General features: G+C 53.2%; 1 protein-coding gene across 2 annotated transcripts; it reads left to right on the top strand.

Annotated features, from left to right (window-relative positions):
• The first annotated feature begins 1,108 nt into the window (after window positions 1–1,108).
• On the top strand, window positions 1,109–24,755 carry WLS (wntless Wnt ligand secretion mediator). Of its 2 annotated transcripts, none has more exons than NM_001031294.2 (12): window positions 1,109–1,278; window positions 9,320–9,592; window positions 15,597–15,721; window positions 16,815–16,976; window positions 17,425–17,561; window positions 17,884–18,052; window positions 18,212–18,309; window positions 18,679–18,742; window positions 19,109–19,252; window positions 20,849–20,932; window positions 22,438–22,591; window positions 23,167–24,755. In NM_001031294.2, exons 1-12 carry the CDS (start codon window positions 1,173–1,175, stop codon window positions 23,274–23,276), a joined length of 1,626 nt encoding a protein of 541 aa, NP_001026465.2. In that variant the 5' UTR covers window positions 1,109–1,172; the 3' UTR covers window positions 23,277–24,755. The 2 variants fall into 2 exon arrangements, with proteins under 2 accessions (NP_001026465.2, XP_046800498.1); XM_046944542.1 differs by having other exon boundaries at window positions 1,276–3,846.
• The last annotated feature ends 236 nt before the right edge of the window (window positions 24,756–24,991 follow it).

The raw sequence follows: 24,991 nt of genomic DNA, 5'->3' as shown, positions 1-24,991 counted from the left end.
TGCGGTGCACAGAGCTGCTGTGGTGCTGGGCAGTGTGGATAAGCACCCATATAGAGCTGCATCCCACACGTGGGCATGGTGCTGGGAGCCCAGGGTTGGGTGGAGGGCGGCCGGATTGCACTGCCAGCACTGCTCCTTTCCTGGCTGTGCGGACCGTTGGTTTGGGGTTGGTTTTTTTTCATATGTGTTTCTTCTATTTTTTTTTTCCTTCTTACTGACTATTTGCTTCAGGTCATTATTTGTTGCGCCCCCTAAATATTTGACCTGCCCTTCATATTGTGTGCAGGTGGAGGCACACGGTCAGCGGGCACGGCAGGATGGGTTGGGTTGGGGATCTCAGAGCTTCTCCAGCCTAAACGGTTCTATGATTCCTGCCCATTTTTTGTCAGTGATGGCATCCCTTTGTGCCGTGTTTGTCCTCGAGGAGTTTTCAGCCACTCCCCGCAGCCCCAGTCCTACACAGAGCCACAGCGCATCCCGCTTCGGTAATAACCCACAAAGGCCGTCCCGGCTCCACGTGGGACCACCCGAAATCCAAACCCTCTGCCTGAGGCAACGTTCTTCATCCTAAGTCTGACGGCGGCGTGGCGCAGATCCTTGCGGCGCCCCACCGGCAGCTGCGAGGCACCAATGCCGCAAAGCAGATGGCGGCAGCGGAACGAGCTCGTTCTTACGGGCACGCACGGGGACGCGCCCGGCCGGGGGGCAGAGCGGCACCCGCAGCCCCGCGCGCGCGCAGCCCCGCTCCGAGGTTCGGAGGGCGGCGGGGCCGGGAGGGGCCGCCGGGGCGAGGAGGACAAAGCGGCCCGGGGACAGCGGAGCGAGAGCGGGATGCGCGACCGGGATGCGGGTCCGGGCGCTGAGGGTCGCGTGCCCCAGCGCGGCGCCGCGTTCCAGAGCGTCGCGCGGCCGCTCGAGTCGGGGGGCCCTCCGAAGGCCACGCGGTCCTCGGCCGGCCCGGGGACGGCGCACCCCCTGCGCCCGCAGCACGAGCGGCGCGGGGCCGGGCCGGGCGGGGCGGCGGCGCGGGGCCGGGGAGGGGCGGGGGGGCGGCGCCACGTGATGCGTTTCCCCGCTCCTTAAAGCCGCCCGCCGCGCCCGCCCCGCCACAATCACGGCCGCACGGCCCCGCCGGCAATCAGTGCCGCGCCCGGCCCGGCCCCGCCGCCACCATGGCCGGGGCCATCATCGAGAACATGAGCACCCGAAAGCTGTGCATCGTCGGCGGGATCCTGCTGGTGTTCCAAGTGATCGCCTTTCTGGTGGGAGGGCTGATCGGTGAGTGCCGCCGGGCCAAACTTTCTCCCCCCGCCGCGGTGCCGGCGCTCGTTCCGGTGTCGGCGCCGCGCCCCCATGAGCTCCGTAGCGCGGCGTTGTCGGTACGCGAGCGGAGCTCCGCGCGCCCCTTTGTGCGCTCCGGGCTGCCGTGCGGAGGAGAAGGGCCGGAGAAAAGTTTGCCCGGCCTGCTTGCGGCGTGCGCCCGGAGGGAGGGAGGCAGGGAACCGGCAGCATGGCGACCGGTGCCGCGGGGCGCTGCGGCTCAACGTGCAGTCGCTGCTCTTTCCCTTTTTTCCCTCTTTATTTTTTTTTTCATCCCCATCCTTTTTTTTTTTTTTTTTTTTTTCCTCAATCGTTAATTCTGCTCTCCCTCTTTCCTCACCGCCTCCCCATCTCCGGGCCGCGGGAGGAGGGAGCCTTCCTGCCTGCGGCAGCGCCCGCCGGGCGGAAAGCGATGCTAACAGTAATACGGAAAGCGGGGGGGGTCGGGGGGGCCGCCTGTCCCGGGGCTGAGCACCGAACCCGGAGGGCGCGGCGCGGCGGCGGCGTCGGAGAACGCTGGGAATGGAGGTGGAAAGATGGAGGAGGGCGGGCGGGGGGCGGCCCCGGGGCTGGCGGTGGTACTCGAAGGCGCAGCGGCGGGGATGGCTCCGGGCGGCAGCGCAGCGGGCCTCCCCCCCCCCCCCCGCCCCTCCTCTCGGGGTTCGGCCCGGGCTCTCCCAGCGCTGCGGCCCGCGGGGTCCCGTGGCCGCCTCCGTGCGCTCCGGGGCTGACGCGCGTCGCCCTTTTTGTTGAGGGGAGCGCGGGTGGAACGTTCCTGCAGCGATCTTCGTTTCAGAGGAGCCGAAGAAATAGCGGCAGCCGGCGTTCCGAGGGCACGTCCATTGTTCTGCCGGCGCTCTGCGTTCCTACCCCCGTGAGCTGCTCAGTAGGAGCCGGAGAAATTCTGCTAAGTGTGATTCACAAAACTTTGCTTCCATCCTTCTCTTGCTCAATCACAAAGCAGCCCATGGCAGCATTAGGCTAGAAGCAGAGTTTTCTGCTCCTGTGGGCCCAAACCCGCTCTGAACAGCACCAGGGTTGGGTTTTCTGCCCTTTTCTCCTGCAGGAGCTGGGTTGGATGGAGCTGGTTGGGATGCGGGTTGCTGAACCCGGTGCTGATTCATTGGACATGGTTTCTTGGCCCGTGTTGTGCAGAGAAGCCGTGCTCCGTGTTCATAAGGGTGCCTTTGTTCCTAGAAGGGTTTTGCAGCAGGGCTCTCCAAGTTCACAGAGCATAAGTTGTGCATACAAAGCAAACCTACTAAAGGCTCTGCGTCTGTCTTCATCTGGGAACAGGTGTGATGAGCAGATGTATTTGTGTTCAGGATTGCATGGGCTAAAGAGATCTCTTCGTTTCATCTGGAGAGCCCAATGAACCTGAACAGAGCTTGGATCTGCCACGCATACACCGTACATGCCTCTCATGTGCCGAGCTGCGGGCAGTGTGGCAGTGGCTCAGGGCTCAATGCCTTTCTCAGACCAAGGGTGACTTTGTGTTGGTCATACGGGGGCACCTTCTGCCTGCTGGCGGGTCCTAGGGGGTTGTTATGGCAGACCTTCTATTGCAGGAAACCCCCACTTTGAGTCTTTAGCAGGGAGAACTGTGCTAATGCATCACCCAGACTGCGTCGGTGGCTGTTCTGCAAAGTGCCCCCGAGCCCTCCTGGACGGTGCTGGGACAGCTGCTGGCAGCCTCGGGGCAGGGCTGTGAGTAATGCTGCTCCTGTAGTGCATGGGGGGGGATGAGAGCTGAGGTGCCACTGAAATAGTGACCCGGTCTGGTTTGATCCAGCACGCCAAACAGACAAGAATCCGGTTATTTTAGTTAGTTCAGGTCTAGACAAACCAAAATATGTACACAACGGGAGTGCAGCTACAAAGCGAGCTCGGCCGTTCCTCTAGCAGGGAGTTAGGTCATGTTTCAAAACAATGACTAAGTGCTCTATTTTAACAGATTATTTTGCAAGTAGAAAATACACAAATGCGACACATCCATACCTGATATGGCCAGAAAGCTTCGTTCCCCTGGAGCTGTGTTTGCTGCCAGTGCTGCTCCTTGGTGGAGTTTGTGAACAACAAACTGTTTATGCGAGCTTTATTAAACTCCAACGTATTTCTGCTGGCACTTTTGATGGGATGCACAACTTCAGTCGGCATCCCTATGGGTTTTTGCTTAGAAATGTGCATCGGCAAAGCATGAGATGAAGGCATGTGGGAGTCATAACTCACAGAGCAGAGCTCCTGCAGCACCTATGGGAGCTCAGGCATGAGAAGTGCCAGAAGGGGGGATTTTATAGGGCTGTTTCTTTGCCACTCCCCATGGATGAAGCTGCCCCCAGAGCCCTCCTTGGGCAGCTGCTCAGTAACCCGCTTGGAGGCGGTTCCTCCCAGCACTGCAGAGTGCCTCAGGACGGTCAGGATTACCTCCTTCCTGTTCCCGAGCTGGCTTTGTGTACCAGCACTCAGCAGTGGATACGACAGCCCTGCAGCTGACCATGCATTCTACAGATGTAACTGGCTGGAGAGGTGAAGGCGTTTATTTCCTGGCTGGGATTAGGGGATGCGTTTGGGAGCGAGCGGCTCTGCTGCTTCCTTCTCTTGCTTTAAGGCTGAGGGGGGGAAAAAAACGGAGTTTTATTGGCTCCAGTCAAAACAACTCCTGCTCGTGTGTCTTGCCCAGAGAGATAATGAGTCATGAGTGCAAATGGCTGAGCAGCTATCAACAATCCCGGCTCATTATCTGCGTGTCGGGTTTGGCTCCTGAGCAGTGAGGTTCCAGGATTTCATTTCCTTGCCCGGGATTTCATTACCTTCCTTGGGCTGGGGTGGGGGGAGGAGGCGGCAGGGCCCACCCCAGGCATACCGGGACAGGGAATGTTTGAACAGGAGGGGGAATGGCTGTTTGTGAGGGTGGACAGTTATAGGACAAGGGGGGATGGTTTTAAACTGAGACAGGGGAGGTTTAGGTTGGATATGAGGAGGAGGTTTTTCACCCAGAGGGTGGTGACGCACTGTTCCCAGGTTGCCCAAGGAGGCTGTGGATGCCCCATCCCTGCAGGCATTCAAGGCCAGGCTGGATGTGGCTCTGGGCAGCCTGGGCTGCTGGTTGGCGACCCTGCACATAGCAGGGGGTTGGAACTGATGAGCACTGTGGGCCTTTTCAACCCAGGCCTTTCTGTGATTCTATGGCAGCCCTCAGCCCCCCCCACCCCACAGACCCACCTCAGCCCCCCGGCACAGTGCTGCACCATGGCCATGAATGCCAATGCTGTGCCCTGTGCAGTGCATTCCTGGCGCTGCAGCCTTGGCAGAGCTCTGCGAGCGGTGGAGAGCAGACGTGAAAGGTCATCGTTGCCCGATTCCTCTTTGTGAGAGCTGCAACTGTAACAGGATGGGCAAATGTGCCAGGAATCGGCAGTTCCCAGGCAGAGGGCCGTGCTGGGGCCTGGAGGAGAGGGCTGTCAGGGCTGTAAATCCTTTGGGCTGATCTCTATTTTGTTTTCTCTATTTTATTTTTTCCCCACTGTTCTCACAGTTGCATCACTTTCAAACCGAAGCTCTCCGGGGAGAGCCGTGTCAGAGAAATGCTGTCCCTCACGGCTTATGTGCAGCAGGAGCTGCTCCTGCACCTCGGTTTGGTGCTGCCCGCACTTGGCTTTATCGGCGGGCGGGCTGCCCTGCAGGGATAACCACTCGGCAGGAAGTCTGCTCTGCAGCAGGTAACAGCCCGGCCTTTGAAGTCCGGGCGTCAGTCGTGCAGGGTGCCTGGGAAGGAGGAAGGGGCGTGCACGGCACCTCTGTGCCAGCTCCGGCCCCGACTGTCGCCGTGGGGGCTGTGTGTCTGCCGGCTGCAGCTCTGACAATCAGCTCACGGCTCCTCCTGCTCCGAAGGGGCACCCGCAGCTTCTTCCTGCAGGAGGGTGCAGGGATCCTGGGCGCAGAATGCGGGCGTGGGTTGGGAATACTCACAGCCGGGCTGCGTTTGCTCGGGCAGGCTCATTCCTACAGCCCAGCAGTGAGAGAGGTGCTGGGGAAGGCAGAGCCGGCGGTGCCCAGCTGCAGGGCTGCACCAGCACTGCTGTGACTGTGCACAGCTGGCGCCCCTCTGCAGCCGCCCGCTCCCTCTTTACGGGGAGTGGAATGGATTTCCCTGTTGTGAGCCTCACCTGCACTGCTTCTGACAGAAAGGCAGCTGCAGCTTCAGTAGCAGTGGAGCAAAAGAAGATTAAATCTCACAAAAAAGAAATGCTTTTCACGAGGGCGAGGGGCTTCTCGCATAGCACGGTGGCTTAACGGATGCTGTAAAGCAATAGTGAGTTGGTGACTCGAGGTAAATCGGTGGGGAACTAAGAACCCGATTTTGGGACAGCAGTATTGAGGTTTCCTTTGGTTTGCTTTAGAGATCCATTAGCTTATTTCGATCGACAGCGATTCTGTATGCGAGATCTGCCATCAGTCTTAAGAACAATGACTTCTGTGTAGGGTTGTAAAAGCAGCAGCCAGCGTTAAAGGGGAGGAATGGACACATTTCTGTAGTGGTCGGTCACTGACACCGAGTTGGTAACGGGAAGGTTAGCAAAGAGGGGGGCAGCGAACTTCAGTGCTGTGATAAACGCGTACTTATAAGTAAATATAACGTTATTCGGGTTCTCACCGCTCTAGCTGGAAAACCTCGGTCTGTTGGATGATTAATTAGCTTGTTTATTCCTATCCTGCTGTTGGTTAGTGTAATGAAGCAGAAGCCCATTGTGTGTGCTCATTGGGTAGTGATGGCTCTGCACAGAAGGGGGTAATTGAGTAGAAAAGCAGAATGCTCCCGGTGCATGGGAGAAGTTAACACCGCATGAGGTCAGTGGGATTCAAGCTTTAATCAATGTAGACACAATGCAATTGAGATTTTGCAAAGGGCTTGTTTATGGTGCGAGAGCAAGGGTCAGTGGTTAATTGGGAATGCTGTAGGTGCTCTAGATGAGAAGGTGCGAAATGCATATCCCGGAGGTAAGGACGTGTGGGAGATGAGGATGCTGCTGTGCTGCGTGGGCTGAGCGCCCTGTTTGCAGGGCTAGGGAGGAAGGACAGGTTTGTTTGAGGGTTCGTTGCGTTCGTCTTTAACGGGCTGGCCAAGGAAGCACAGTTCTGTAATGTGAGGCTTTGATAAGTACAGCTTTATACAAAGCCAGAATTGAGGGTAGGATTCCGTCATTAATTAATTGTGCTCTTGGCCAGGGAGGGAATGGGCACTCGCCTTTTGAAGCAGCCAAGCTGGGACGGCTGTCTCTGAACTAAAAGTTTTGCAAAAGAAATGAAAAAGATCTGTTTGTTTCACTGAATCTACCCCTGGGCTGAGCAGTGCGAGGCACCTGCAGCCCACGTGCCCCTGTCCCTGCTGGGCACATCGCTGCCACTGCTCCCCTGGGGTGGGGTGGGGTGGGATGGGATGGGATGGGATGCTCCATTCCAAGCAGTGTGGGGGTGGAAGCGGAAGGCAGGGCTGGATGCAGGGCTGGTGAGCTGAGAGGTCCCAGCTGTGCCACGGGTGCTCCCTCCTGCGCTGTGTAGTCTATGGGAAGTGGAAGAATTTTGATTCCACTTGAGATGGAGGAGAAAAAAAATCCTCAGTGTTTGGCAATGGGACGGCAGCCAGCGCTGATGAAACGCCGTGCTGAATCAGCTCCCAGGATCTGTGACTGCTCCGACCACTGCTGTCAGTGGATGCAAAGTCTGCTGAGATGCCTCCTTCAGCTCCTCTTCTTTGAAGCATTTGTGTAACCTCGCCATCTTCTGAGTCCCAGATGAATCATGAGCTGTGATTCAACACAAGGCTGAGCAGTTTGGGATCATTCAAAGCTGGAAGCAATTTGGTTTCTGATTTCCTGTATCCTTTTTCGTGTCCGCTTTGTCCTGCGGACAGGGTAAGGCCAGCTTGAGCATGCAGATCTTCTCATAGACAATGGCCTGGAAGGTTCCTCAGCACCCATGGAGCGGCCCCAGCCACAGAGCAGGGATGCCCTTGGGGCTCCCATGGGTCCCAGCAGCCCCAGAGGGCGGAGGCTGCCTCCTGCCTTGCAGCTGGGGAAGGGCCTGGCTTCTCATCAGGAGCAGGAGCACGGCTGGGGCTTATCTACCGCTGAGCAAGAACTGCCATGGCACTATTTCTGGGCGGGCACATATCACACAATGCGTCGGACTGCGCCAACCAACCTGGCAGCCCACGGAGCGGCTGAAGGCAGCCCGCTTGGCACCGCTGCCGGCTGCAACCCCCTGCTGCTCGCTTTGTTTTGCATAGCACTTTGTAATGCTGTTAGTTGACTTGGCTGCAGTTTCCCAAAGCGTTTTTTCCCCACTCGGTTCGACACTTGCTTGCATTTAATGGGAATGGAGCCAGAGGAGGAACCCAAGCCAAGCACTGACGTTTGTTTGGTGCGTGGATCCCGACGAGAGGAATGTATAGGAATTGTCTCTTGCTCCTCCAAGCTGTAACTTTGGCAGGGGGCTCTTATGTTAGCACTCCAGGCCTTTAGAACTGTAATCAGCCTGTGATGAAAACGTGTATTTATGGCTGTAATGAGCTGCATCAGAGCGGGAAACGTGAGCCTGCCCTGCAGAAGTAACTCTCTCTTAATTCAGCAATGCCTACTTCTAAATCACGCAGATCTTATGAGGTTAAGAAGCTCTGAGAGGGCTTGGCCTGACTGCCTGGCTTATTTCTCAGCAACATTCTTGGTGCTTGCTCACAACTGCAGTTTTAGGCACTGCTACCAGGTTCTGCACTGAGCCACGGCAGGAGAACATTGTGCTGTGGAGCCCATGGGCCGGCTGGGTGCAGACCATACCCCGCCTCCCCAGCTCCCTTCTTCCCTGCAGCTGTTGACATCCAGTTGTCTGCTGCTCTGCGTGCTCCTCCTGCTTTAATTCATGGTGCAGGAAAGCTTTGGTGCTCCTCATCTTTCACTGGAGCACTCTTAACGTTATCGAATTTGCACTTATCTTTCTAACTTGCTCTGTGTTCCGTTCAAAAAGAATAGGACAGGTTTGGTCAGACTCAGAAGTTTGTAGAAATAAATAAAACTCTTTAACAGCTTAAGAAGAGTTGACCTGTTCCTTCTGCTTTCCAAAGCCTGTGAACCTGGAAGAAGTTAATGAGAGCATGTCATGATGCTTCATGAATAATACTTTGGAAAATAAGACGGCTCTGTTTCCCTGGCAGCAGGATGCATGGCGTGCTGAGCACACTTGTGCTGCTCCTTGTGACCGAGGGCCGTGAGGGGCAGAACTGTCACTGAGCTCTGACTGCTGGCACCTCCAGGTCGCATCGGCTGCAGTCAGAGCTCATCAGTTCTGCAGTGCATGCAGGTAGCACTGAAACACTGATTTACAAAGGGTGACAGAAGCAAGGCAGGACTGCCTTCTCATAAAGGCTTTGTGGGGCAGAACTGTGTTAGAAAACACATTTCAGTCTTTTAAAGCTTTCTCTTAGGGAGATGTGAAGGTGTTTGTGCTGGCATTCAGTAGTGGAGGACTGGCTGAAGGCTGAATGCCTTTCTCTCCTGCTTTTATCCCTGTTTGTGCTCTGCATTTCCAACCACTTCCTCCCGGGTGTGAAGCCAGAGCAGGCTGATTGCCTGCTGTGTAGCCATCTGATGTGGGGTGTTGGTCCTCCACCTGACACAAGGTGGATGGGTGCCCTGTGCCCATGCATGGTGCCAGCTGAGCACCCTGCTCCCCTGCTGGTGGGGCAGGGCACCTCTAGGAGCAGTCTTGGTGGATTCCCATTGCTTTGGCTACATTCTGATTGGATCCCTCTACAAAGTCAGGAATACACCTGCAGACATAATAGGGTTAACTAACGGCAGGGTCAAGGAGTTGTGAAGGAAGATCACTTGGTGCGTTTGTTTTGAGTTGCCTTCAAATAGCTGAAAAAGGGAGCTGCATGTTTTGGTGGGGAAAGCATTTCGCGGGATGCTTAAAGATCCTAAAAGCACCATTCTTTCACTTGCAGCTCCCAGCCCCACTACGGCTGTTCCTTACATGTCAGTGAAGTGCATCGATGTAAGGAAAAACCACCACAAGACCAAGTGGCTGATGCCCTGGGGACCCAACCACTGTGAGAAGCTCAAGGACTTTGATGAGGCGGTCAGCAGGCAGATCGAGGCCAACGACATCGTCTTCGCTGTGCACATCCCTCTCCCCAGCAAGGAGATGAGCCCCTGGTTCCAGTTCATGCTCTTCATCATGCAGCTGGACATTGCCTTCAAGATGGACAATGACCTGAGTAAGTTGCACCCTGTGCATAGGTTTCCCAGCATCAGCTTCACGTTGCCTTTGTGCAGTGTGCTAATTGCTGTGTGCCCAAATGCGGGGAGATGATGCAGAAGGGTGAGGGGTGGTGATGAGATGTGACAGTGTGGGCCCTTCCATGGCCTTGGGTGCCTTCAGGGATGGGGCACCCACAGCTCCGGGCAGCAGTGCCGGGGCCTCACTGCCTTCTGAGGGAAGAACTTTCCTGTAATATCTAATGCAATCCCCCTTCTTTTAGTTTAAAACCATTCCCCCTTACCCTATTGCTCTCAGACTGTGTAAAATTAAGGCCTACCCTGGTTTAAATTCAGCAATGTGCTTTCATTGCATGCACTCCTGGGTTTCTTGTTGTTTTCCCAGGTAGTTCCAGTTGAGGAGTGCCCAGCACTAGCTTGCAGTAGATCAAGTTCCTGTGGGGGCAATGTTTGCCTCCAGTTATATAGTCATGGAATCACTGAGGCTGGAAAAGACCTCTGAGATCATCCACTCCGACCACCCACCTACCATCAGCATTTCCCCACCAAACCGTGGCCCTCCGTACAACTTCCAAATGTTTAATGAACACAAAAGAGGTTCTGTCAGGTGCTGGGATTCGTTTGTGCTCTGGTTGGATTTGGGAAATGTGGATGCAAAGCAGTTCACCTTGAAGTTATGGGGGTCCAAATGAAATGGCCAAACCATACAGGTGTGGGAGCCATGGGAGAAGCTGACTTACTGGGCTTTGCCCTGTGCCTGGGAGAAGGTGAAGTGCACACACACACAAAACAAACCTGCAGAGAAGCTGCAGAGCAGTGAGGAGCAGCAGGGCAGTCTGCTCTGCCCCTTACCAGAAGACAGCTGTAGGTGTGTCTGTGTGTTCTGAAGCTGTGGAAAATCCCTCTCTTAACAAGTACAGCCTGACAGCAAACAAACAATTTGCCTCTCAGACTGGTCTGAACTGGGGCCCTGGCAGCTGTTTGGCTGGAGCAGCTGTGTAACTTATGGTCACCAAGAGAGGTTAAAAACGGGGCTTTCTAAAGCGTGCACGTACTCTTAACCCTGTAATCATCTCTAACATATAGAGAAGCTTTGTGCCTTCCTCACTTCCCGGGCTTCACCGGGCTGCTGCACGGAGCCATCCCTGTTCTCAGGCTGGGAGCACTGAGCTGGAATAAACACCTGGCCGAGCACCTGGGGCGGGCTCTTAAAATGCTAAACGAGCTTTTGACAGTCGTTTCTCCTGCAATTGCAGAGCCTTTCCTTCCTCTTCTTACTTCAGCTGCTCGGTGAGCAACTCCTTCAAGGCTGGGAGCTGAGATTAGGAGCAGAATGGCCGGTCGGGTTAGTAAGAGCAAAGCTTTGGGGTGGGCTGTCCCAGTCCCCAGTGCAGGGGGCTCTGCTGGAGCTCCCAGGTTGGGAGAAGTGTTTGGAGAGAGGCGTGCCCATACTCTGCATTGTGTGAGCTTACTGGCACGTCCTGAAGGTTTCCTTTCATTGGCCGTGGAAAGCTTAGAAATGCTGCTTTTCCCCCTTTTTGTCAATCTGAAGTTAGATGCAAATGAAGTGCGAAGCCTCCAAAACCAGCGAATAGCACTTCTTGCCTGCTAAACTGTGTTGGAACAGATTTAAAAGAGGAAAAAAGCAAGGAGCTCCTTAACCTAAAATAATCTGAACCTCGCTGCTAACTTGGCTTCAAGAGCTTCATTTAACTACAACTGGAGCTGGCCCTGAAGAGCAGGCAGGACCACCTCACCTCTCCTTTCCCAGTGATGCAGGATGGTGCTGCTGTGCACGTGGCAGATTTATTTCTGCCTCATTTTCTGACCTGCACAGCCACAGGCTGGGGCTGTTTGCACTTAATGGGGAGCCCAGCCCTGCTCCGAGCTGGGTGTTAGCTATGGGCACCTGTATTTATCAGGGGGCAGAACAGTGTGGACGGTCTTCTACAAGTGTTCTGTCTCCAGGAAGATGTTTACCTCTTTTTATATCCAGTGAACTTAAAATATTAATAAGTGAGAGACTTCTGGCTGCTTTGCTTTAGGAGGAGCATGTGCACAGCTGTGTGCTCCTGCTCCAGTCTGCGTGATGTGGGGCTCGGGTCGGTTTTGTCATTTTGGAGTTAGTGAAGTGTGGAAACATAATGCAAATAATTGTGAAGTTTCTTCTGTTTGCTTACATGAGCCTCTTCCCAGATAGCTGGATCAGCACGCAGCTGGCACACAGCTGTCTCCCAGACAGCTTCTCTATTTTTAGACTGTTGTAATGGGAGGGAAGATACCCTGAGTGGATACTGTGCTAGAGGGAATCCTGGAGGAGTTTTGGGTACTGAACAGCCAGCACTAAAATGCACCGAAACTCTGGCAGTGCTGAGAGCACCAGAGGCACAAAGCAGCCCCATACCCACTCGTAGAACCAGTTACATTGGAAAAGGCCTCAAAGATGCCCAACCCACCCCTCACGTCCCTCAGTGCCACATCCCCACGGCTCTGATACCCCCAGGGATGCTGACCCCAAACCCTGGGCAGCTGTGTGGTGCTGAGCGCTCTTTGGGGATGAGGTGTTTCCTGACAGCCCTGTGGTGGGGGTGTCAGATCTCTGGGCTGGGAGCCCCCATGGGATGGCATCTTCTCATGGTTGGCCATCCCTGGGACACACAGGTAGCACGACCAACCAGACGCATCACAAAATGAACGCAGACAAACTTGGTAAGTGTGTTCAGACAAACCTGTGATGCTGGTGAGGCTGTCGCTCTGCTGCCCGCACAGAGCTGGTTTGCCGGGCTGCGGATGACCCAGGCGCTATCTCTGTGCTCTGTGCTGGCCAGGATTGCTGAGGCTTTGCTCTGCACCAGGTCTGACTGCACAGCTCTGGCTTCTGGTGCTGGATAAGGGCAGATTTCTGTCTGCATATTCATACCTTTTGTTTTGGGAATTTCTGGAGGATCTTGTTGGGCACGCATGGAGGAACCAAGCAGTGACTTTCCTTGAATGCCTTTGCATCCGCAAGGCGGAGCGCAGGATCCTGCCAGCTTGTCCTCCTCCTTCCTCGGGCGGTTCTTCCCCTCCTGCTGTGCCTCAGCCTTGAATAATTAAAACACTGCACTCTGTCCCTGCTGTTCTGGCTCTGTTCTCAGCCTGAATTCACTTCTATTTTTTTGTTCTCCACAAAATAACAAATTGTTTGCTTATCTGTCGGGAAGGCAGTAATGCTTTTTAAACACGTACCACTGACCGGGGATGTGGCTGCTCTCACGCTTTCTGGTCCCAGAACTGTCCCATATGGGTTTGTGTGATGGGGTCGAAGGTGCCTGGAGGTGGAGACCTCTATGGAAGAGTGGAGTACAGCAACAGGGACTCTTCCTTATTTGGTTTCAGCCCAACAGCAAGTCGTTGTCCTTGGCTGTTCCCCTACAGAGATGTGTTGATCCCCTGGAGGGTCTTCACACCAAACTCTATTCTAAGGGGAGATGTTACCCCAGCGTAGAGAATGATGGAAATTTGGGCATGGATGGTAACTCAGTACTTTGCAAGCATACGCTGGTGTATATTTTCTGCTGTCTGCTTTTCATCCTCAATGGCAGCAGCAGCACTTGGATTACAGAGATGAAATAACGAAAGCTGTTTTTGTTGGATTTAGTCCCAAGCATTCCAGTTGGTTTTATGGCTTCTGAAACGGAGTTTGCAGTTCTTTTTAATTGGGCCAAGTTCAACCTTATGTTCCCATTTATCTGTTTTCACTGGGCTTCTAAATAGCGGATCTGAGACGGCAAATGCGTGTTTCATGGAAACCCAAGCAGTGCCTGTGGGAAGGAGCTCGATAGCAGAGATGGTATAGATCACATGTGTGCAAAAAAAAATGCTCAGAAAAATCTAGTTGCATCCACATTAAGGCCTAACAGAACCACCTCCAAACGCTGTATAAATAGCAAGCTGAAACCACCGATCCCATCCACGCCCCTTCCCATCATTTTGGGTGAGTGTGTGACCACGTGGTCCCCACACAAACGGGACTGAAAAAGATGACAAACATATGGGACGTGCATATCTCATACACGAAGTTCCTTGTGGACACGAAAGGGTCTCCTGCAGCGTTATGAAGGCCAGATTTTTGGGGGGCAGCAGAGCATTCCGTGCTGAACTTCAGAGCTCCCCAAGTGCTGATGTTTCATTGCAGCCCATTCCTGCGCACAGCCCTTATTCAGGAAGCTCTGGTCGGTGCCCACAGCTTTGCACACCTTCCTCATCCCCCTGCGTGCGTGTGTGTGTGTGTGTGTGTGTGTTGCTGCATGTTCCCAGGGACCTGCAAGTGTGAGCAATTAGCAGCAGTGAGAGCGCGAGCAGCTTGCAGCAAGAGCAGCGTTTGGGCCCTGGCACGGCGAGCAGCAGTGCACATGGAGCTCCAGCAGCTCTCTGAGGGGCTGCTGATGGATGGAAGCAGGTTAGGTTGCAGCACGCACATGCTGCAGAACGCGTGCCTCTTTCAGAGCCTTCCCTTGGAGCCGTGCCTGGTAAAGAGGAGGATTTTACATCTGGTGGAGCTGGTACAGGCTTGCCTCGGGTTTTTAAGCTGTTTGTGTTGCTGCTTGGCAGACTTCAGCTGTAATTCTTTCAGTTTCATGAGCTGACTCGCTTGGAGTCCCCCAGTAAGTGTTCCGGCCCCGTTTCCTCCTTGCAGCAAGATCCTAGCAAGAGCATTTTTAAAGGCAGGTATGCACCATATTCCTCCTAGGAAGAGGTCCAGGAGAGACATGAAAGCCAGGAACCTTCCCCTCCTCATTCGTTATTTGCCCCTCTAGTTTTCCCTGCAGGTATGGGAGAGTATAAACGTGCTGCGTGGTTCTGCACCTGCATGCATCAGCTGTGTGTGTGTTTGATGTGCAGGCTGGTGCCTCTGTGCAAGCAGAAAGCAGCCAGTGCTGGGGTGGGGGGACCTCAAAATCCTGATGTAGAAAGGCTTCATTTACGTGGTATTTGTAGGAGGCATTTCTGAGGCTGCAGCCTTTCCTTTTTCCAGCAAGGACATCGTAGCTACTTTGCAATTTTACTTTTTTTTCCTTGTTCTGTGTGTAAGGTACTTGGGGTAATGTTCTCATGTCACTCCAAGAACCCTGGTTTACCTTCTGAGAGCAGTTATGGGCAGTTTTAAGTGATCTGTGCTTGTGGTGCATTGTGACTCTCCAGGAGGGTCTCCATGTCCCCCTCCCCACCCAGGGATCACTGCAACCCCTTTATTCTTCCACTTAAGATCTCTGGCAGAAAACACCCGTGTTAAGGAGCGTATTCCAGGCCTTTTTATTTAAGGTGCTGGGCCTTAATGTTTATGGCAGGTGATCTACATCCAGCAGAAACCCAGCGTTAACACTGATGGATGACCAACGTTCTCACGTCCAAATGAACAAAGTGTGCCATTAGTTGCATAGTTTCTCCTTTATACAGTTCATCTAACCATGTGCAGCACATACAGTTGTATGGTTCATCTTATTTTTGTGGCCTTCTGTAAGCAAAGGCTGCTTCAGTGTCAACTGGAAGCAAATATTGTCTTGCAGTCTGCCACGTCCTGCTGTGGAAGGAGCTGTTTGTACCCCTGTGCTACCTGCAGCAGCAGTGTGTGCCAGCCCAGCCTCCTGTCCCCCTGCCAGCCCGCAGTGAGGGCTGCTGATGGCTGGCTGGCTGCCTGTCTGCCTCTGCAACCGTCTGGATTCCAGATTATTGCTCCTAATGCTGCATGAATACGTAATGCTCTTCGCCCACAACCATAGCACAGCCATGTCGTGGTATGTCAGCAAGATGCCAGAGCTTCGTGACTGGTAAAAATCTCTACTATAGTGGAGATAAATATTTTGGTGAAGGTCGTTTGAACTGTGATGTTTGGAATGCGAAAATGTCCTTCCTTTGTAACTGTGTGCCCCCCGTAGGTCCTTTCAACGTGCAGAGGCTCTCCTGCCTTTGTGGTGTTCTGGACCACTCCTGAGAATCTCCATGTTTTCCTCTCTCTTGCAGAAGAGAATGCAGAAATTACCCTGGATGTGTCCTTAGCGTATCGTGATGACATGTTTAATGACTGGGAAGAAATAGCGCATGCAATAGAGATCAGGAAGCTGAAATGCACCTTTGGCTCCCCAAAAGTAAGGTGTTCTGATGGTGCTGGAGGTGGGGAGGTGTGGGGGAGCGGTGGGCATCGTTCTCTTCCTTTTCTTTCTGGTGTTCCGTAGAACTGTTCATCTGTAGCTTCCGAGCTTGTAAAGCTTTAAAAATCACATGAGCTCCACATGCAATCTGGTTCTGTTTGGTGACATAAGAGATGAAGTCAGACAGTAGGAAAGAGAGCTGTGAGGTCAGTGCACAGATGCAGCTGCAGGCAGAGTCGGAGGCTTTGGAGTCTGTGTACCCCACCCTGCTCTACAGCATTTAGACCATCCTGTCTTGTGCTTCTGTGATGCACAAAACCTTGTTATCCAGGGGGAGCAAAGAAACATACTGCAGCACTCACAGAATGTGGCAGGGTGGGAGTTTCTGAAAATAACTTAATGCCTCAAGCTACAGAGCTTATGCATAAAAGCTACGAAGCTTATGAGTGACGAGCACAACTAGCAGTGAGAACAGGGCATCTTGTTTGACTATGTATTTCTTTGCATGCTGCAGACTGTAATTCCTGTGCTCAGATCAATCTGGTGTCTTCAGCATGCTTTCCAGCCCTATGCCTTGTTCTCCTGTCTCATACTCCCTCTAGGAAGATCACCTCTACCTCCAGCAACACCCATACTCATCCATAGAGCCATACCTGCACAGTGTGTGTGTGTATATATATATATATATGGTGCGGAGGAGAACTGCTGGTAAAACAGGACTTCAGACACTCCAAATTTAAGCATGTGGGAGGGGTTGCAGATTTGTTTTGGCTCAAGCTGTATTTGCTGGTGGAGGGACTTTGGGTCCCAAAGCAGTCTTTCATCTTGAGAGGCTGCGCTCACTTGAAGTTGGGTTTAGGAGCCTGAAACGTGAACCTGTCTGAGGTTAAACGCTATCAACTCAATGACCAAAAAATTGAAGGAAAAAGGTCCCCAGACTGCCGTGTCCCCAGGCTCTCCCAGGCCTTAGGATAAGCTGGGAATGAGCAGGTGGTCTCAGTGATGCTCCCAGCCAAGTTCACTGCTGGGCTCTCGTGGCCGTGCGCTGTGCAGCACGCCGCTGACTGTGCTCCTGCCATCCTTTCTTTAGACCCTGGAGTCCGAGGGCCGTCACTACGACTGCGACTTCCTTCCCTTCATGGAGATCGGCAGCGTGGCTCACAAGTACTACCTCATCAACATCCGCCTGCCCGTGAACGAGAGGAAGGGCATTAATGTGGGCATCGGGGAGATCAAGGACATCCGCCTGGTGGTGAGCCGCCCCCTGCGCCGCGGTCGGCCGGCTGCTGGTGGTGGCTGCAGACGGCGGTGGGAGGACGTGTGTCTGGAGAGCTGCATTAATTTGGCCCCTGCTTTTCCCACCCGTGGTGACTGAGCTCCTCGAGTGTCTTGTTACTTGTCTGAGAGCCGTTCCGCCCGTTTTTTTCCACGCTGTGTCAGAAGTGCCTCTCTGACCGCTTTATGCCTCAGCTGTGGGTTTTGGCTTTTGTTTCCGGGACTTCTGAGGCCGCCTCGGATGGTCGGGGTGCTGAGCAGGCAGCTGCTCCCTCCCTGCCTCGGCCACACCACGTCTTTCAAAGGGTGCTTGCATCTGCGTGTGCTTGCACGATAAACTCATGCCTCCCCTGCCAGCTCCCGTAAGCAGAATTGCAGTCGTGATATCAGAACCCGTGTTCACATCGCGCCTTGTTTCTCCTCAGGGTATCCACCAAAACGGAGGCTTTACAAAAGTGTGGTTTGCCATGAAGACCTTCCTGACGCCCAGCATTCTGATCATCATGGTGTGGTACTGGAGGCGGATCACGCTGATGACGCGCGCTCCTGTCCTGCTGGAGAAGTGAGTGAGGGCACTGTGCTGGGAAGGGCGGCCCCGAGGCGAAGTTGGTCCATGCAGAGCAGTGCCAGTCGGTGTGCCGGGCAGGGCAAGCAGCTGGCAGTCAGGAACTGTCTCTTCTCCCTCCTGCCCACTCCTTCCACCAGTAGGCACACACGGCATCTCTCTTCTGTTACGTTAACCCCCGAGTCCCTCCTTGAAAATCTGCTGCTGCCACCCAAACAATGTGGGGTTTTCTCGTCGCTTGCTGGGCACAGCTCTGGCTTCTGTGGCTCCGGGTCCCCTCCTTGCAAACAGGGAAGAGCTGGTGTTTCTGTCCCTGCAGGGTCATCTTTGCTCTGGGAATTTCCATGACGTTCATTAACATCCCAGTGGAGTGGTTTTCCATCGGGTTTGACTGGACGTGGATGCTGCTCTTTGGAGACATTCGGCAAGGCATTTTCTACGCCATGCTGCTGTCGTTTTGGATCATCTTCTGCGGGGAGCACATGATGGTGGGTACGACAGAACAGCGGGTGGTTTCCATGCCCCCCCATAGCAATGCCAGAATCCCTTGGTGGGCATTGCAAAGGGTGCTCTGGGGACTTGTTCCGGGTGAGAGGACTGCAGGCTAACTTGTTCTTCCTCACTTCTCCTCCCCAACCTTTGATTAGGACCAGAACGAGCGGAACCGCCTCTCGGGGTACTGGAAGCAGGTTGGACCCATAGCTGTTGGCTCCTTCTGCCTCTTCATCTTCGACATGTGTGAGAGGTAGGAGGCACAGCCCTCCGGCCACGTGCCCCAGGAGCCTTCGCTGAGCAGTGGGCAGAGGCTGGTGGCTGCCTTGAAGCACATGGGTCCATGGTGCCTTGGGGAGCAAGGAGCGTGACCCACGGGGGTGGATGTGCAGCCCTGTGTCGTGAGGGGGGAGTAGGCCCCTAGTGAAGATGCTGAGGCCTTTAGGCACCTCACAACTGTGCATCTTGTCCTGTAGGGCCAGAGGGACGCGCTTCCCACCCCTGTGTCCTCCTCCCCCACAGGGACAAGCAGCAGGGGCTTGCTCTGCAGGCCACAGAGCAGATGTGGGGTTCTCTGTGGGCCTCTTGGCCTCTATGACAGCTCTGTGTCTTCTCTTTGCAGGGGAGTGCAGCTGAAAAACCCCTTCTACAGCATCTGGACCACCGAGGTTGGCACAGAGCTGGCCGTATCCTTCTACCCGGTCCGGGCAGGCCCAGCACACAGTGTTGGTGGCTGAGGGAGGTGGGCCTGCCCTGTGGGTGCTGCTGCCTGATACCTGCAGCCGGAGGAGGCCTTCTTCCTCCTGGCTGGCCAGGGCTGGGGCACTGCGGGGTGCCATGGTGGACAAGGAAGCTGTGGTGGGAGGTTTGGTGCCAGATGCTGGGACCGGTGCTGTGCTCGGGGACATGGAGATCCAGGAGGCAGCACAGGGGGTCCCCGTCCTGGTGTTAACACAGGCTTCCCGCTGGGAGGCTAATAATGACCGCTGGGATCACATTAGAGGAAGTGAATCTCTTATTTCATGCCATTTTCTTTTAACTCTGCCGCTCAGATGGCCTTCATTATAGTCGCAGGAATTTGCTTGTGCCTCTATTTTCTCTTCCTGTGTTTTATGGTCTTCCAAGTGTTCAGAAACATCAGTGGAAAGCAGTCCAGCCTGCCAGCAATGAGCAAGGCCCGCCGCCTGCATTACGAGGTAGTCACTCCTTGCTGCGCAGAGCCTTTGTTTTTAAAGGCCTTTTCACCTGAGGGCTCTTCTGAAACCTTCGCCATCCCTGCAGGCCTCAGCGGGGAGGTCTGATCCTCACTGGCTTTCTTATCGGCTCAAATCTCCCAGCTGCCTTTTTGTTCCCTTTGGCTGCCATCACATCTTTTTCCTTCCTGGGGTCTCTGGCTGTGGCTGTTTTTATCTCTCAGGAGGGTATGTAAGCCAGCTCTGGGTTTTGAGTGGTGGTTGTCTCCCAGCCTGCTGAACTCTGCTGGGGGATAGAATACAATTGCCCATACCCCCATTTCAAGCGATGGAAGTGCTCCCTGGTTTCTCCTTGTCTGATGTTGCTAATTATGTTTAGTGGAAAATATTACCAACCTGTTTTTTTAATGGTGTGAATTCGGATTTATGGGGTTGTCCTTTCCTAACCAAAGTGCAGGAGGGAAACTATCACGCTGGGGTCAAAATCGGATGTATTCGGCTCATTTTCCCCCCTCTGCAGCCCCTGGATGTTGTTTCTGTCCTAGCTCTTTACCTGCTGCACAGCACGAGCAGCTCACGTCAGGTGCTTGAGCTGAGAGAGCCTATTGTTGTCACAGCTGTATGAACATCTGTCACAGCATCATTCCATACAGCACGGTCAACTTTCAGCAGGTTGGTTATCACTGGTCAGGAATGCACATGAAAAATAGAAAATGGCACTTGGAAGAATCTGCACGAGACATTTAGCGTTTTTTCCATCTTTCCCTTTAGCAAGAGGCAGAGGATGTTAGCTTGTGTTACAGAGCTGTAAGTAGAACCATCTGGCAAGCACGAGTCTGGTCTGGGAAAGTAAAACTAATGGTCATTTATTGTTACTCTATAGCCCAGTAATTATGCACACGCAGACATTACCATCAAAATTCCAGAAGTTGTTTAAAAAACACAAATATTTTTCAAGCAAAAACTGAACTAGCAAAAGCAAATACAGAACACGGTAGGATTCCCAGCTGAGAGCCTTAAATAGTTTCGTCTTACTTTTCGCATTGCAGAAGAATGCAAATTGTAATTCTGGCAGGCGTTCAGCACTGCTGCAGCTTCCTGCAGGCTCTGGGTGGGCATTGGCCCGTGCAGACCCCTGCCATCACAGGGCAGCGTCCCGTTGTCTTGCTAAGACCTGAATGCTCTCTGCAGTCTTTGCTTAACAGATATCAGGAGCCCTCAGGTAGGCTGTGTGGCGGATGGAGCCCATAGCTCAGCCTGCCCTGCCTCCTCTCCCACGTTAACTCTTCGTCAGTCGATCCCAAAAGCAGCTGTAATGGAAAGCAAGAGCTGTCCGGACACGCACGGCCCGCTCCGGGCATTGGGGAGGAATGCAGACGTGTGTGGGGAGCGGAGAATATTGGCTGTCATGGATGGAGCACAGAGGAGTGGGTGGAGGTTGTTTTGGTTTGGGGTTTCGTGGGTTGGACCCTTTTTTTCTTTTTTCTTTCTTTCTTCCTTTTTTTTTTTTTTTTATCCCCGTGTCCTTTACATGCTAAAAACAAGGACGTGTTTTTGTGGGTTCTGTTCGTGTGAGCGGTGACATTTCTCTCCTAACAGGGGCTGATCTTTCGGTTCAAGTTCCTGATGCTCATCACCCTGGCTTGTGCAGCCATGACAGTCATTTTCTTCATCGTGAGCCAGGTGAGCGTGACAGAACCCAGCTGCGTTGGGGATATCACCCCCAGAGGCTCCAGTGGCTGACGGGGTGGGCTCACTCGAGGCTCAGAGGGGCCAGGTGTGCACCTTATAGGCACGTCTGGTAATGGGTGGCTTTCTAAGAGATTGTTTTCATGTATTTGAAACACTGCCGTGAAATTGCTTTGGCTGAAGCCTCCCCCGAGGCCCTTGGCTCGCAGGGTCTGTGTTTTGTGAAATATCAGCTGTTTCTGAGGACTCAGCAAGAGCAAAAATGTTCTGTTCGCATTGAAAGGCTCTGGTGGCTTTCTATACCCACAAAGAAATGCCAGAATTCAGTCTTTCCGGGCTCTGACTTTACAACCCTGTTGTTTCTAGCAGGATATATACCTACTTATTCTGAGCTATGATGCAGTCTCTCCGTATGCATGAGCTTATGTAGCTGTTTAAATATACTTTGATGGTTTACTTCAAGTAACAGTTTGCTTTTAAGATTGCATCTGTTTCAAAGCTGCCATTTATGGCTGTTCCTAAGCATAAGCAGCTTGCAGCTTCAGGAGAGCAGGGGTGTACAGCCTTGTACATCCAACACAACAGAATTATCCCTGTAGGAGTAGGTTCTTTCACTGCACTACTTGTGCTTTGGGGTACATGGTGGGTCCCACTGGAAAACACAGTAGCAAAGGATTTTGCTCTTAAAAACCTGCTAGGCTGTAGCAATCTTCATCAGTGCCAGTTGGTGGTTTGGTTCATCGCTGAGTATCAGTGACTTTAGGTATAACACAGAGGCTCTTGTCCAGCAACTCCTTTCAAGGTGAGCTTTTGTCTTCCCCTGAAGGCAAGGTTGTGCTGCTGTGGCTTCTCTTTGGAGCAGAACGTCCTGTCGTTTTCATATCAGGAGAAGGCATGCTACTGTCATGTGTCTTTTTCTTTAATGACAAGACAGCATTTCAGAGTGAATGGTCCATGTAATATTGGCATTGGTGATAGTTGGGTAAATCCTGACAAATCCCTGCGTGTTGAGGGCTGCTGCAGCCAGCCTGGGCCTCATAAGAGAGAAGCAGCAAGGAGGCACCCAGCACATCAACTCTTGGCATTATTCATGCTGCTTCCCCGTGTATAGAAGGTCTGTTTATGGAAGTCTCATGTTCTCAGATGTAAGTCGCCGTCTCTGAGGTACTGCCCTTTTTGTGGCAGCCTTTGCTGAACACATCAGCTGTGGCAGCCACATATTGCAGAACGCGAGGGATTTGATCACATTTAAGAGTGATAAACTAAAGAAAGCCTGATGCAGCCCCATTGTAAGCAGTGTTTTCTCCTTGCAGACGGGGGCTGAAGCAGAGAATTCTGGCCTAGCTGCACTGCTGTGTATCTAGAGCCCTGGCCTCATGGAACAGACGCTTTGCTCGTTGCTTTTCTCCGGGTTGGAGCTGTAGCAGCCAATCTGCATTTTAGCAGGATGGATTCAAAGCTCAGCTAACTCACCTAACGGGCTGCTTTCTCCTGGGCAGGTGACAGAAGGCCACTGGAAGTGGGGGGACATCACAATACAGGTGAACAGTGCCTTCTTCACCGGCATCTACGGGATGTGGAACCTCTACGTCTTTGCACTCATGTTCCTGTATGCGCCGTCACACAAGAACTATGGAGAGGACCAGTCGAATGGTAAGTGGCTCTGAGTGCTCTGCTTGCAAACACTGGAAGAAGGACGTGAAGTGGATGATGCTTTTTGTGCATCTTTATTGCCAGAGTTGCACGTTCAGCACACTGAAATGTTGTGCAAATGTCGGCTTCTTCTTCAGAGCACTGTGTTGTTTCAGCAGACATCTTAATTATTGACTAGGCTAGGTAGGTTTAAGCATTCAGCCATAGCTGTCTAAAACCTTGTAGCTTGGGTTTTTGTGCTCTTTGGTGTTGCCCAGTTGTAACCACATAGCTCCAAAGTAAAGAGAACAGAAACTTGGGCAAGCAGAGAGTGGCAGTGCTCTTGTTTGCCCTTCAGTGACCTTCAGCAGCACTGAGATCTTCATCTGCCAACGTGCTGGCACTGTAATGGCCCCAGATAAGTGTTCACACAAGCACAGAATGGCAGGGGTTGAAAGGGGCCTTAAAGATCACCTGGTTCCAATCCCATGACACAGTGTCTGTAGAATAGCCCATGGCTCAGGTAATTCCTGAGAGCCCGGAGTGAGTAAAACAGATCTTGGAGGACCGTCTGACGGCATCGCTGTGTTTTGCAGGTGACCTGGGGGTGAGCAGCGGGGAGGAGCTGCAGCTCACCACCACCATCACCCACGTGGACGGCCCCACAGAGGTTTACAAGCTGGCTCGCAAGGAGGCTCAGGAGTGACACGGAGATGTGGGGTGCAGCGGCGGGCACAGGACGACACAATGCCCTCCTGCAGGAGCCGTGTCTGACGTACCTTGCCTTTTGAGCACCACAGCTCGTGTATTTCCACAGAGCAGTGACACTGAGCAGAACATTTGTAAACTTTAATATGGTGTAGTTATTTCCGGGGGGAGGGCTGTGTATATTGTGTTACTCTCGAGCACATAAATATCTGCTAGAAAAGCATTAACGTCGCAAAGTCGCACCTTCAGGTGCTGGGAGGTGGCAGACCTGACCTCGAGCAGTGTTTGTTGGGCAGCACGAAGCACTTCTGCTCTTCTCCTTCTGTGCGACCTCAAACAAGGGCTCGGGCTGGCCTGGAGTTAATGCCTTATTTGTCATAGAATCATTAGGGTTGGAAAAACTCTAAGCTCATCAGATCCAACCACTGACCCATCCCCACAGTGCCCAGTAAAACGTTAATGGCTGCCTTTTTCAGCCATCTACAATCATATTGAGCCACGTCTGAGGTCTGTGTTTCCCCCTGCATCTCCACAGCGGTGCTGTGCCACTTGGATGAGACGCAGCTGGGGCTGAGGGTGGGCTGTGGTGTTTAAGTGCCAGAAGAACATCTCTGCTCCATCAGTGGGCTGCACAGCTGTTAGTTAAACACAGGGGAATGTGAAAACCAGACTGCAGGAGCGGTGTGTGCTCCTGCCCCAGTGCTCACCGATCTGAGCCGTGGCGTTGGATGCCCCGCTCCGGGTGAAGGCACTCACGTGCTGCTGTGTCTGGATGGCTGAAATCTCCGTAGCACAGCAGTGCTGAATGCTGCTCACGGAAGTCCCTTGGATGGGTTTGGATACTTGAAATGGAACGCTAACTGTTTTGGTACGTTTGTGTTTTTGTGAGCTGGGATGCTGGTGCTCCTGTACTCCCAGTGCAAGCGCTGGGGCCTTCAGCACGGGTGCCATGTGCCATGTGCTGAAGGACACAAGTGCTAGGCAGGGCGAGCAGGATGTATGGCAGCAGATCTGTCACACAGAGCAGCCCCGGCTCCTGCATCTCCCTCGGCTGAGCGCTCGACTTTGCAACTTTAATGTTCTTCTTATGCTGGGTTCTTATGTGATCTTTATGTTGTTCCCATAGACGTGCCCGTGGTTTCTTTTACAGTGTAGTATAGCACTGCATCTTTGTAAAGGCTCTTTACAAACGGGGCATTGCAGCTTTAAAACCAAACTTTGTGTCAAACACTAACAACTCGTTTATGGGGTGTGGGTACGTGTGAGCTGTGTGTGTGTGTGTGTGTGTCTCCTTTTTATTTCTTACTTCCTAAGCCCTACTCATAGGTCTCAGAAATAGCCCCTGGGTCTTATTAAAGTATATCCTTTTTTTTGTGTGTGTGTGTGTAGGTTGAGTTCACTTTTTACAGAATGCTTTTAAGCAACCTGGAAAACGTGTAGATTTGTTAATTTAAATAAAACATACAACGTTGTGGTTTTTGCAGGCCTGGTCAATGGCTGCAGAGCTACAGCCCTCCCTCTGGGGCTGCTCCTTGCCTTTGGCTCTCACTGCAGGCAGCGGCTGTGCAGAGCGGTGCTGGGCCAACGTTTGACCCTTCCAACCAAACCACTCTATGGTCTGTGGCTCACCTGAATGATTCTCTCGCATCATTTTTCAGACGCTTTGGGCTGCGATGCCAATGGCTTTTTGTCCTGCAGCTCTCTGCTTTAGGA

Source organism: Gallus gallus, chromosome 8, assembly GCF_016699485.2.
Source record: "Gallus gallus isolate bGalGal1 chromosome 8, bGalGal1.mat.broiler.GRCg7b, whole genome shotgun sequence".
NCBI lineage: Eukaryota > Metazoa > Chordata > Aves > Galliformes > Phasianidae > Gallus > Gallus gallus.
This window is presented reverse-complemented; position numbering and strand designations above follow the sequence as displayed.

Coding starts and splice junctions, on each gene's coding strand:
- WLS (NM_001031294.2), top strand. CDS start 1,173: ATGGCCGGGGCCATCATCGAGAACATGAGCACCCGAAAGCTGTGCATC. Junction 17,562..17,883: donor GCTCCTGTCCTGCTGGAGAA/GTGAGTGAGGGC, acceptor CTGTCCCTGCAG/GGTCATCTTTGCTCTGGGAA. Junction 19,253..20,848: donor CCCGCCGCCTGCATTACGAG/GTAGTCACTCCT, acceptor CTCTCCTAACAG/GGGCTGATCTTTCGGTTCAA.